The sequence below is a fragment of the Papio anubis genome, chromosome 2 (assembly GCF_008728515.1).
Source record: "Papio anubis isolate 15944 chromosome 2, Panubis1.0, whole genome shotgun sequence".
NCBI lineage: Eukaryota > Metazoa > Chordata > Mammalia > Primates > Cercopithecidae > Papio > Papio anubis.
The window spans coordinates 77,830,039-77,842,562 of record NC_044977.1 but is presented as its reverse complement, the minus strand read 5'-3'; the positions used below and the strand labels follow the sequence as shown (position 1 = coordinate 77,842,562).

Here is a 12,524-nt window from a genome sequence, read left to right as displayed (position 1 = left end):
TGTCCCCAACCCCCAAGCTGTAGCAAACAAGAATGTCTCCAGACATGGTCGAAAGTCCTCTGTGGGACAAAAATTACCCCCCAGTAGAAGCACTAACTCAGAGTTCCCCAAACTAATGAAGCGCCTAATAACTGAGTCTTTTCTCTTTAACATGATGATTTCCTAGGCCAAAGAATGAATTTTCTGAACAAAATGGAGTGATATTTCTCTTCCTTACAAGATGATTTTAAAGAATTTCACTAGAAAGCAACTCATGCATTTAACTTTGCTTACTTTACATATTATTTGTTCTTTTCTAAAAAAAAAAAAAAAAAAATCTTTTTTTTCTACACAAATAATGAGAGGGGCTTTATACCTTGGTTGGCATACAGATCTGGTAATTAATAATACTCCCATCCTGGGCAAGACCTGGAGCTTTGTTGGTATAACTGGCTTTAGTCCAGGGATGGTCAGAATGGAAAATTCTGCCAAAGGCAGTCAAGGCAACCCAATATGGCAAGTGACACTATCATTGTAAGCCTTTTGATACAGGAATATTCACACTGGAGGCAAATCACTAGACTCTATTAACTGGATTTTTAGTCAACTCAGCAGGAGTTTAACAGAAGAACAGGAGGCTGTTAACTGTTCTCTTCTGAATTGGGAATTTGGAATGAATGAAGTATTTAAGTTGAGCCTTCTTTTCAGGTTTCTGGACACACAAAAATAATTTGCAGCCACCTGGTGGAAGCAAGACTTTTTTTTTTTTTTTTTTTTTTTTTAAATCAAGGTCCGGGTGGAATTATAAAAAGGAAAGGAAAGAGAAGTAATCAAGGGAGGCCAAAGCGAGAAGCTGTATTGCTGATCTAATGTGCTGTTCCAGTTCCTGTGGCTCCAAGTGGGACTATTCTGGATACAGTCAGGGGAGAAGAGGGTCCTGGATGTCTCACAAGCTTTTCCCATCATGGCATGAAGTCCTCCAAACATAATCTCCTTCAGAGACTGGCACAGGCTCCCAAGCTAACTCCCAGATGGACACATGGACTTCTTGAGTAATCATTTTAACAATTCCTAAGCTCGACTTTGTTGTTGCTACCTCATACTCATCATGTTTTTGTGTGATAATGGGGGTAGCAGAGGGCTGTATTATATCCAGAGAGGAAGGGCTACCTGTACACATTTAGTGGTAACCCCATTTCTAGCTTGTGCAGATCAGTGGTTCTCAAATGGGGATGATTTTGCTCCCCGGGGGAAATTTGGCCATATCTGGAGACATTTTCTTCATTTTGAAAAGGACAGTGGCTGCTACTGGTATCTAGAATAGAAAACAGGGATGCTGCTCAACATCCTTTAACACACAGAGTAGCACTCTACAACAAAGAATTATCTGACTCAAACTGTCAGTGGTACCAAGGACGAGAAATTTTGCTTTAGAAGTATTTTTGAAACTGAGTATCGTAACCTTATTTGTGTGTAGTAGAATCATTTTATCTGCTACCACTGAAATTTCTGAAAGAAAAAACAGGAAATATCAGACTGCATCACATAAATATTGTTTTATAAACTTTTGTTTCGTGTGTGTGTACATACACTCTGGGTTTCGATGTAAAATTTGTTTCTTATTGTGAGTTGGGGCAAATAAATTTGAAGTAATTGATCTTGCCCACTATTTGTCAAACTTTTACATGCATTTGAATCAAAGAGACTCTTGTTAAAATGCAGATTCTGATTCATTTGGTCTGGGGTTAGGGCAAACTTCCAGAGGATGCTGATGCTGAGGGCCTGTGGATCACACTTTGAATAACAAGAACCTATGCAAAATTTAAATTCATTCATTAAAATAATTAGAGCAGTAACTATGTATCTCGGTATTGATTGTGAAATCTTTTGATACCCTATCTGGAGCCCAGCAGGGAGAGAAATAGTTACTTGTTTAATAAATGAGAAGTATTTGAGGATTTAGCACAGCTCGTCTCCTGCAATGCAATGTGATAATATTTGTTCCACAAAATGTGCTTTGGCTACTCTGTGTGTTTGTGTGTGTGTGTGTGTGTGTGTGCGCGCGCGTGCGTGTGTATGTGTGCACACGCATACTTGCACATGTGTACTGTGTTTGAGTCTGTCGCTTACTGCTTCCATGCCATAAGTCTGCCATAAGAAAAAAAAAACCCTGTTCTAAGACACAGAAGTGTTGTGTGGGTCATGTTAACAAGAATACTGTGACCTTAACGTAACAGAGCAATCAGCTTGGCTTCTTAGAATGATTAATGGAACATTCTCCTCTGGAAAGGAAAACAAATTAACTGTCTTCACCAAATGTCTTTTGGAACACAGAAAGCTGTTCTGATAAAGACACTTAGCAAAACTCTTCATTGCCTACAAGCTCCAGAGAAAATTCAAGACTGGCTTTTTATAAGGTTTGCCCAAGAGTAAAAGAGATCTATTTCTATGAATGGCTTTGGAAGGAAATAGCTAGATTTGAAAACCACTTGAAGATATGCTACAGAAATGTAAATCTGTGAGGATACCAACAAAAAACTCCTCAGTTTCTTTTGGATAGTAATAACCCATTTAACATGATTAATCCAAATCTGTTAATGCCCCTTATCTTTTTTGTATGCAGGATTGCTGAAAGCTCAAATTACCCAGGCATGCAGTGAAGCATTCCCAAGTCCATGTGGAATGGAAATGTGTTTCTATACCTAAGACTCCAAAAGCAAAGGAATTAATTGTTATCATTTACTTGTTATTGTGAAGCCCACGGAGAAGAGGGGATTGACATTTGAATAGTATTCACTGCAATAGCGCATCAGAAAAGCACCAAAACACTCTGTTCATCTCCTCTCGTCTAATAGAAGAGGAATTATCAAATCTGTTAAAAGCAGATTTGGATGGTGGGAGGTAGAGAAAGCATGAAGACACTGGGAATTTGAGTGGCACTGGAGGGCATAAGTCATGAAAATGAACTTGGATTGTTTTATAATTTTAGCTTGGAAGTATCCTGAGGTTCACTTCCAAGAATCCAAACAGAGCTTAGATTGGGACTGAATACACGGTTTTCCTCTGCCAAGGAAACTTAACTCCCTAATAAGATATATATCTTACACAAATACATATACATACATACACACCCTATTTTAAAATATATATCATATATACAGATACCCGTTAGGTAACAATATTTAGTAGGTAATGTTACCAATCCAGGTGAGTGATGGGCTTCTCATTTCCCCCCCACTTGCCTCCAGTTTCTGTGTTCTTTTTGGGAAATGACACTCTGCAGCTGTAATGCATGGCCTAGGGCATGACTTAACTGCCAGAGTTCACTTCGGGGCTCAAAAATAGGTGAAAGAATCAACTGTCTCTTCTTCCTCTAACTGCCTTTCCCAGTTCATTTGGATTAGCTTTCCGGTTTCAATATACATAATCTCACAGATTCTAAGGGATGTCCTAGCAGCCTGGCAGACATGTGCTTTAGCTTCATAATTGAGGATAGAGATGAGGTCACAGTTCAATTAAAATTTGATCTAAAGAGTATGGAAAAGCTCAGCTTCAGACTGATTTGGAGGGCTTAATTTCAGATTGATAACCTGAGGGAAAATCCCAGGAGAATTAACAAAGAAACCTTCCCAATAGTATGGGTATGTGTGTGTCAAAGTCACCAGTCTAATACTTCAAAGCAGTTACAGTGACACAAGAAATGCTGGACTGTGACCCTCTGATTTACCCACCCAGCTCAGATAGCTGTGCCTTACGCCAGTAAATAAAATCTCTGTACATCTTCACATGGCCACCTTGTACTCTGGCCTCTGTGAGTTTCTTACAGTTTAGCCCCCCCCTCAATCGTTTTTTTTTTTTTTAAACTAGCTTCAGAACTTTTCCTTACATACAGTGAACAGCTTAAAAAAAAAAACCCTGGTTGAATTCTGCTAAGTTACTAATTATGTTTAAAAGAACTACTTGGTTGAATTCAGCTTGATTTTTTTTTTTTCTCAGCAAATCAGTTCTATGTTTAGATAGTAATAAACTCCTCCAGTCTGCAGAACAATTGGCACGGCAGTCCCTATAACAAGTCAAGATCATGAAAAAAGGGCCAGTGCTAGTTCAAAATAAATTTAAGGGGCATCACAACCTTACCCTGCATCAAATCCTGGTTTGCACAAATCCTGGTTTGCACAAATGAGCTGTAAAGAATATTTTGGGGACAAGTGGGGAATTTTGAATACAGTGTATTAGAGGAACATTTACTGGCATGGGAAATAGTGATCATCAACTTTAAAAAGCAATTTTTTTGCTTACTCATTTTAGAAAAAAAGTACACAATATATACATAATTACATAGAAAAAGATAAAAAAAACCCCACAGATAATAATCTGCGGGTGTTGGGAACACAACATTTTAATCTTCTTATTTTTTGGTTAGCTATATTTTCTAAATGTCTACAATATACATATACAGCATCTTAATAGTAAAAGGTATTAATTACTCCCTCCCTCCCTCTGCCCCCACCTCCCAAAACCCTGAAGTTCTGAAGGTTAATTCTGATTTATCTGGCAATGCAGTGTAGTTTTGTTGAGGGGGTAGAGCTAGGTTATTTCAAAATCACTTGAAAGAACAAGTAGTTCTATGAGATGGTAACGATGATGATGATAAAAGACTCATTGAATTTTTAACTATGCCTATGTACACTCATTATATCATTTTGTCCTCACGAAAACTCTAAGAAGCCAGTTTCTTGACAGATGGGGAAATTGAGGCTCAGGGAGGTGAAATAACTGACCCCAGGTTAGAAAGCTCGAAAGTGGCAAAACCAAGTTTCCTCCTTCTGTCTGTCTTACTTCAAAGCCCCACTCCTGACCATCACTATTTAGCCTGTTTCAGAAAGATGTTTTACCAAAAGTGAAAAAGGTACCAGGCTGCTCTACATCAAGCAATTCTAAGCAAGCTTGGGGTTAATGTCTTAAAGTGATGGGGAGACTCTTATAGCACTTTAACATGAATATGAAGCTTTGCTTAACAAGAAAAAAAAGAGGGCTGGGAAAAGCATTTCCATTTTGATGATGATGATGATAGTGATGATGATGATGGTGGTGGTGGCTAACACTTACCAATGCTTCCTCAGAGCTCGATGCTGCAGATGCATATGGCATTTCACCCTCATAATAACTCCACGATTATCATCCCTGTTATATAGATGAATCAGCTGAGGCTCTTAGAGATTAAATGCCTTGTTCAAGGTCACCCAGCTAGTAAGGATCAGGTCTGAAGGTTCCAGAGGCAGGGCCCATGATCACTGCACAGTAAGTCCCATTCAGGGCACTCAAGTCTGCTTATTGCTTAGAGAGGAGATAACTCACTGTCTCAGTGTCTAGAATGCCATATGCCTTGATTTTCTTTAATCAGCCCCTTAGAAGTGCAACTTATTATATTAGTGAATCCTATGTACCTCTCCCCACTTCATATTTTTGGAAGTGGTTTGCCTTACCTGGACAGTTGGTGATATACCTTGCAGATATAGTGTCATGCTCTCCTTGTAGCCTACTATTCGGTACTTTCATCCTCCAGCAGTATGATTCCTATTTTGATCGATATATGCTCACGGGTATAGTGCTTGAGTAATTTAACAAAGTTGTTAAAATAAGGTTATCTGTGGTTTCATATATAAATATAGCAAATATATTTTAATAGGCAAAGGTTTCATGTTTCAAATTACCCTTTTCAAGGGAAACAGTCATACTCAATTATTGTTCTGCCACATAAACTGGACAAATACACGATTTGAAAATGGAACAGCAAATTAAAATCCGTGCGAGGCAAAGAATACCAAGCAGCAGCCCCTTCCGAAGCTGACCACACTGCCTGATTAAGTTCTTATGAGGCGGTTTGGTAAGAGGCCCTTTCCTGATCTGATAACTGCCACGGAGAAGCCAAATGCAGAGTCAATCTGCAAATACTTAATCCTCCAGAAGGCAGATTAAGTGTATAATTGACCTATATAATCCATGTATCATCTCCAGTCAAATGTTCCCTGGGCCTGGTTCACAACGACACAGGGCCTGAAGAAAGCCAGCGCGGATGCGGCATTACCACCAATGTGGATTCCATCCAAGTTCGAGATGGCTTTTTAATCACTCATCTCTGAGCCTGTGAGGTTTAAGCAGATGAATTCACCCTAAGCACATCTCTTTTAATCCCGATTTTCTTCTCAGTCTGTGTCTTCAAGAAGTACAAGGAGGAAAGAAAATTAATTTTTTTTAGACCTTGAAATCTTAGGTGCTTCTCTTGATGATCTGATCTCTAATTTCAAAAAGCATGTTTTTATTTTGGGGAAGATGTTGAATTAATCACTAGAGAAGGAGGGAAAAGCCATCTGCATGATTTATGGACACTCCAACTTTAAATCACTGTCTTCAAGTTATTTCTTGAGCTTGTGCTTTCCTCTGTAGCTGCTGCTTTAGGAATATGGATATTATTTCATATCCATGTTTTATATTTTCTTTGAATGTCAGCAATAATTTTCAAGAAGGCTAAGCTTCCACTTGAGTCTCATAGCAGTCTGATCTTCTTAAAAATTCAGCATCTTTAATATATTTGAATTCATTGTTTTTATGTATATTGGAATATTCTCTTGCTTTAAATGTCAGAATGTTTTGTTTCAAAATGTTATAAACTGTTATTTTGTAGCAACTGAAAACCATATACAATTATACTTCTTTTTTATGAAAAAATTATAAAAACGCAGATAAAAGATGTACAGCTGCACATCTGAAATATTATGGGAAACAGTTTGCCGATTCTTTTCTGATCAGCACTTTGTCTTGGATTGGTTAGTTTTTTTCTTAGGTGTGTTATCAAGAAAGTCATTAGTATTTTATAGAAAGACTAGGTAAACCAATCATATTAATAGACAAAGAAATCTTAACTGCAAAAGCAACCCAGTTAGGTAACATTAGGTCCAAATGTATTTCTCCAACAAACCTAAAGAATGCTTGGTTTAAAAAAAAAAAATCGGTGAAGATGAATTTGGAAAGCCTGTTCTTAAGTTACGTAATAAAATAGATAAAAATGCAGAACATCAAATATAGAGTCCCAAATGCTATGCCGATAATCTCCCACAAGCACCCACTTCCAGCCAAAAGTACAATGACGTGGCAAAGAGAAAACTAGCTCAGAGAGCACTGGGTAGGGGCCTAGTTAAAGCAGAAAATGCACCGTTAAATGACCAGCTATTAATCCAAATATTCTCAAATACAAACACACACTAAAACCATCCAGCCTTTTCTACACCGGCACACTCAGAAGGGCAAAAACAGGAACAATACCAAATAGCAACAACTTAAAGGACTTATCAGGTAAATAAAACTGAGACTTGAAACACAGTTAAAAACACAACAGGAACTCTTAGAACATGCCTCTGAATGACAGATGCCAGCAGGAACTAAAAACCAGAGAATGACACAACAATCAGAATCAACAACCCCCAAACAGCAAACAATCTCGGAGATATATATTTTTTTCTTCATTCAAAATGTTAATTTGCTATTATTCATTTTTGCCATTTATCAAAATGCAACGATTTGGAAGAAAAATCTCACAGATCAACAAGTCTTTCTCAATAGGTTTCTGCCAATTGTTTAGAAACTTGCCCCAGGACCACTATCATTAAGGAATGGGATTTAAATAATAAGTTCATTTGCAGCAAGAAATTTAGAGTGGCAGCTTTCACAGACCCTTCTGCCTTGATATTCCTATTCCCTTGTTTAGCTTGGTGGACACACGAGTTTTGCAGAGCATATATACAAAGAAATAAACACCATGCTTGAGGAAACAGAAGCCGAAAAATAATCAAACATGTTGGTAATCTGATGTTTTGCTGCTAGATTATAGAAAAACAGTAAGTACTGAATTAAATTACTGAGGCTGCATGGTAATGAAGCTTTTTGAGAAGCTCTGGGTTGTTAAAATGACAAATGTTTTAAATCCATGACAGATTCAATAACTTTTTTTGCACTACATCAGTTAGGTTGCCTAGCACCAATATTCTGTAAATTAGGAGATCAGGTTATTTAGAAAGTAAGAAAGTAAATGGCAAAGAAACTTGTTATATCTAAATAAGCTCCTGAAATTTTTTTTTTTCCCCCATGGGGCCGGGAGTGATATGCAGTGAATGACTGTAACAGTTAAACCTTTACAATCAAATATACTCAGGACGGTATAACTAAGACTGTGTTGGGAAAACCAAATTGGGACAACATCAGACTAAATTGTGGGGGTTTCCACAATGTTACTGATGCTATTTTATGCTGGTCAGTGGAATTCAACAAGGGATTGGAGGTACTTGTGAATTTTTGAATGTCGCTAACTATAACTTGCTTTTGGAAAAAAAAATATTCTCAGTAATATTTCTTTTCACTATTAATTTACATTAAAGGCTGGAAGGCTTGAATTTTGCCTGTGGTCTTCAACAGTCAGGCAAGTCCAGTTTTATCATCTGTACTAGCCAAGGCTGTACCTTTACTTTTTAAATGAAGATTTGGTTGCACTTTCCTTTAAGAAGAGCTACAAAAGAGATAATTTGCCTTGCTGCCTTCAGCAAGGCTACCTCGCTTGTACTTCTAATTTTTTTACAAATGAAGTGACAAGCTAAACTGCAGATTAAACATCAAATTCAGTACTAGATTTAAGTTTTAGAGAACACAAGGTTATTGGTTATTCACACACACTCACACAGTAACACACACACGCACACGCACACACGGGCCACATAAAACTGAGAATCGGAAGATACTGATCAAAGGAAAAAAAAAGGCAACCTAGGCATTGAAAAGAACAACCCACAGGCTTCTTGAAAATTTGTGGTTTGAAATTTAATTCAATGGAGATGGGCAGAGTGTCCACACTCCTAACTGCAGACCCGAGGGTCCTGCCTGTCTCTGTTTTCAATGCCTATTGGATGGTGATTGTGCCCCAGACATTCTAGGCTCAGTACTTTCATATAAGGCATGCATGCAGAGAAGGGGGAGGACCCGCTGGTGAGCTTTATGCATGTATGAGGCATTCTCAGTGGATGTGGGTCATGCTAGAAGATGTACACAGGAAGATTATTTGATTCTAATTCATGCCACTTGATATAATGTGATAAAACATTTGACATGAGAGATAAGTTCCATTTTTATCTGAGAGAGGACGGGTGGGAATTAAAAAGTAAGAAGGGTTTTATTGAGGAAAGGTGATGCAGGGGAAAGAGAGGTATCAAGCACAGAAAGGGGATGATTGGAAAAGAAAAAAAAAAAAAAAGAAAGGAGCCTTTCAACACACGAGGAAAGCAAATGAGCTGGAAGACAAAGCATATAAAAGTCAGAAGCCGCAGAATCAGAAAGCGGTGCCAACAATGAGCTCACTTAGCTGTGGAACAAAAACACACACACATACACACACACACAAACTCAATATAAATTGCTGAACACAATCACAGAAAAAAAAAAATAGAAACACGGATTCCATAGTAGACCAAAACATTAATGTTCGCATTGGCACTAAAAATATGGAAACCTGGACAGGAGGAGCTCACGTTTCACAAGACAGAAGTAGGCTGCACACTCAGAGCCACAGGGAGACAAGAACATCAGCTTCCATGCACTCTGGCCGGGTCTATACTGGCAAATTCAGTGGAAACCCGAGACGAAATATTGGGCTAAATTAGGTAGCCCCATCTGCTTTGGCCTGAAAGAGACAGGCAATTTGAGACCAAAGCAGATTTCTTTTTTTTTTTTTTTTTTCTTTTTGCCTCAGTGGCTTGCTTTGCATGCAGATGCAGTCCCAGTGGAAATAAGATTGCTTAAAAATTATTAACCCTTGGTAATCTGCATTTTCTGAAGTTTGATCTGGGTCCACAGCCCAATGTACTCATTCTTTGTACACCTGCTTCTCGTAAATTTTCAGCTGGGTGGGTGGGCAGCGGGCACCATGGTTTAAAGCTGCAACTGACTGAGCAACTGTAATGTAAGTGTTTGCCGAAACCCAGGGTAAGGATTTCGAGTCTTCCAGGAACGAAATTATCTTTGAAGTGATAACGATGTGACATTTACTGCACATCTGCACGCCACAGCTGGTGTCAGGGAGGCGCCACCCCCAGGAGAGGGAATTGGTCTCAGCCTCCCTGATGAGAACATCTCCCTAAAGTGAGGCCAGATTGCAAGGAGGAAAACCATGACCAAGAAAGGTCTTTGCCAGTTAGAGAAAGCTGCCTCGCAAGCTTCGTGCAGGAATGAGCCTGCTTGCCGAGAGGCTGTGTGCCGTCCTACGTGTCACACAGATTGGGACTGAGACACTGCCACACCAGAGTGGGTTCAGAACAGACACAAGACAGATAAGAGCCTAAGGCAGAGGGAGAGGAGAAGATTTAGTCTGAATCAGAACCAATCCATTTTCTCAAAATGTGACTTATCCTCCTGTCGCTTATTTTGTCACATTTTGGAGGGTCTCCTCCTTGGTTTTCAAGGAGGAGAAGGCATTTACTTACATCAAATAACCTTTCTATGTACATCTCCTCATTGACCTTATCACGCAGGACATCCTGAGAATGGCGGACGAAAGTCACGTAGGCGTCGGCCACGTCCATCCCAGGTTTCTGTAAAGAAACAGGAAAACATGAAAATGAATTTTCAGACAGCCACTCTTCCCTGTTTACCATTCACTTTTACCCTCTACTTGCCCTCACACACCCTGAGATGCTTCTGCTGGATCACCTTTGTAGGCATGGGATTGCTGTCCACAGCCTGGGCTGGTAGGAATTGATATTAGAACTGCTTCCTCTTTCCAGAAATCAAGCCTGGCTAAGAAGGGCATTGAGCTTGTAGGATTTTGTAAATATTTTTCTATGATTAATTCTTTCCTGGCAAATTTATCTAATGGATAAATCTTTACTGCATAACTCAGAGATGTTCTCTGACTTTGCCTTGGATTGAAACCCCCATTAAAGAATACCCAAACATACTGTTTTCCACTGTCCTTAATATATTATCAGAAGGGTGATGGAACTTCCCATTCTTTTTTCCTCTTTTAAAAACTTGAGAAAGTACTAAGTAAAAAAAAAAATTGTATTTCAATCTATATCCCTTCCTACTCAAGTCTCATTTTGTGTGTGTGTGTGTATGTGTGTGTGTGTGTGTGTAGTTTCACTTGAGTGGATATAGTATTTGCTAATTAATTAGTTCACTCAGAGGAGACACTAAACAATTTGTCTTTGCTTCCAGTGCAGCCTTAAAGTCTAAGGATTAAAAAGAAGAAGAAGAAAAGAAAAGAAAAGGCAGGGTAAGGAGGAGAGGATTTGATTTTTAAATAAATCAGATTTTCCAGAAAGGTAAGCAGGTGGTTCATCCTGCAGTTAGGAAGTGATTTATTGTAGGGAAGTAAAAAAAAAAAAAAAAAAAAAAAGATAGAAAGAAACTCAGAAAGCACACTGCTTGAGATGTCACAATCAAAGTTATCTCCAAAGAAACCTATTAAAACACTGTAATATAGGTCATTAGGAGAGTGGCCACAAACCCCTCAAATTTCCACAGTAGATATATACGTTTGCTAATAACTAAAAAGATTAGTTTTCATTACTGTGATTTACCTTAGATCACAAAGTATCATTTCTCTACTAGACATGACTGTCAGGCACTGTAAATTGAAGTTAGTTAACACTTCTGTGTAATTTCCAGGGTGAAAATGAGGAAGGTTTAGAAACAGTAGGACTGTATTTTTGTTTCCTGATACAAAGCAAACAATTATCAAGCAAAGGGCCAATGCTTGGCCCCTGGGATGCTAGTAACATTTCTTAACACCTGCTGAAACAATGACAAGGTATTAATTTGAAAAACAATGAGGACAACCCAAAGCCACAGTAGTCAAGTGTTAGACTTTCAAGCAATTTTCAGCGAATGGATTGAGCAGGTTCCATGATGGTCCTATAATTGTTGCAGTTTTGTTATACAAAACAATAGAGGTTCTCCAATGAGATGTAAGTGATAGCTATCAGTTCTAAGCAGGCACCTCTCTCCTCCTCTCCTTTTGGCAACTGCGCATCAAAGGCCATTCTCAGTAGGGATGGGGATCTCTACCTGGGGGACTTGAGAAACTCATTATTATTGTTTCCATTTCTCCCCTGGTGATACTTGTGGCGATATGGCCTTCTCCTGGGCACATGCAGCATCTTAGAGCTAAGGTGCAAAGTCAAATGCCGCAAATCTATCAGTAACCCAAAATGTTAGAAGAAACAGTTATCTACAGTGATGTGTATTTGCACCATTCCTTCTCTTTTCACAAAGTTTCACCGTCTTCCAAGGGGCATTTCATTCAAGTTTTAAAAACTCTGATATTTTAAAAAATCAGTGTAGTCCGTCTTACCCAGGTAGTTAAGAAATTCCATGATTTGCCCTCTTATGACTCTTTTTTTTTCTTAACAGCACTTACCAATTGCTGATATTGCATTATATACTATTTGTTTGTCTGTTGCCTGTCTTATCCCACTAAAACATAAGCTCTATGAACACAGGAA

General features: G+C 38.6%; 1 protein-coding gene across 3 annotated transcripts in view; it reads right to left on the bottom strand.

Annotated features, from left to right (window-relative positions):
* The window catches only part of CADPS (calcium dependent secretion activator), a 494,204-nt gene that overhangs the window by 29,856 nt on the left and 451,824 nt on the right, over positions 1 to 12,524 (bottom strand). For all 3 annotated transcript variants that reach the window (XM_009200417.4, XM_009200423.4, XM_009200406.4), the window contains one exon: positions 10,503 to 10,610. In XM_009200417.4, coding sequence (XP_009198681.3) covers positions 10,503 to 10,610 — 108 coding nt within the window. The remainder of the gene's footprint in view (positions 1 to 10,502; positions 10,611 to 12,524) is intronic.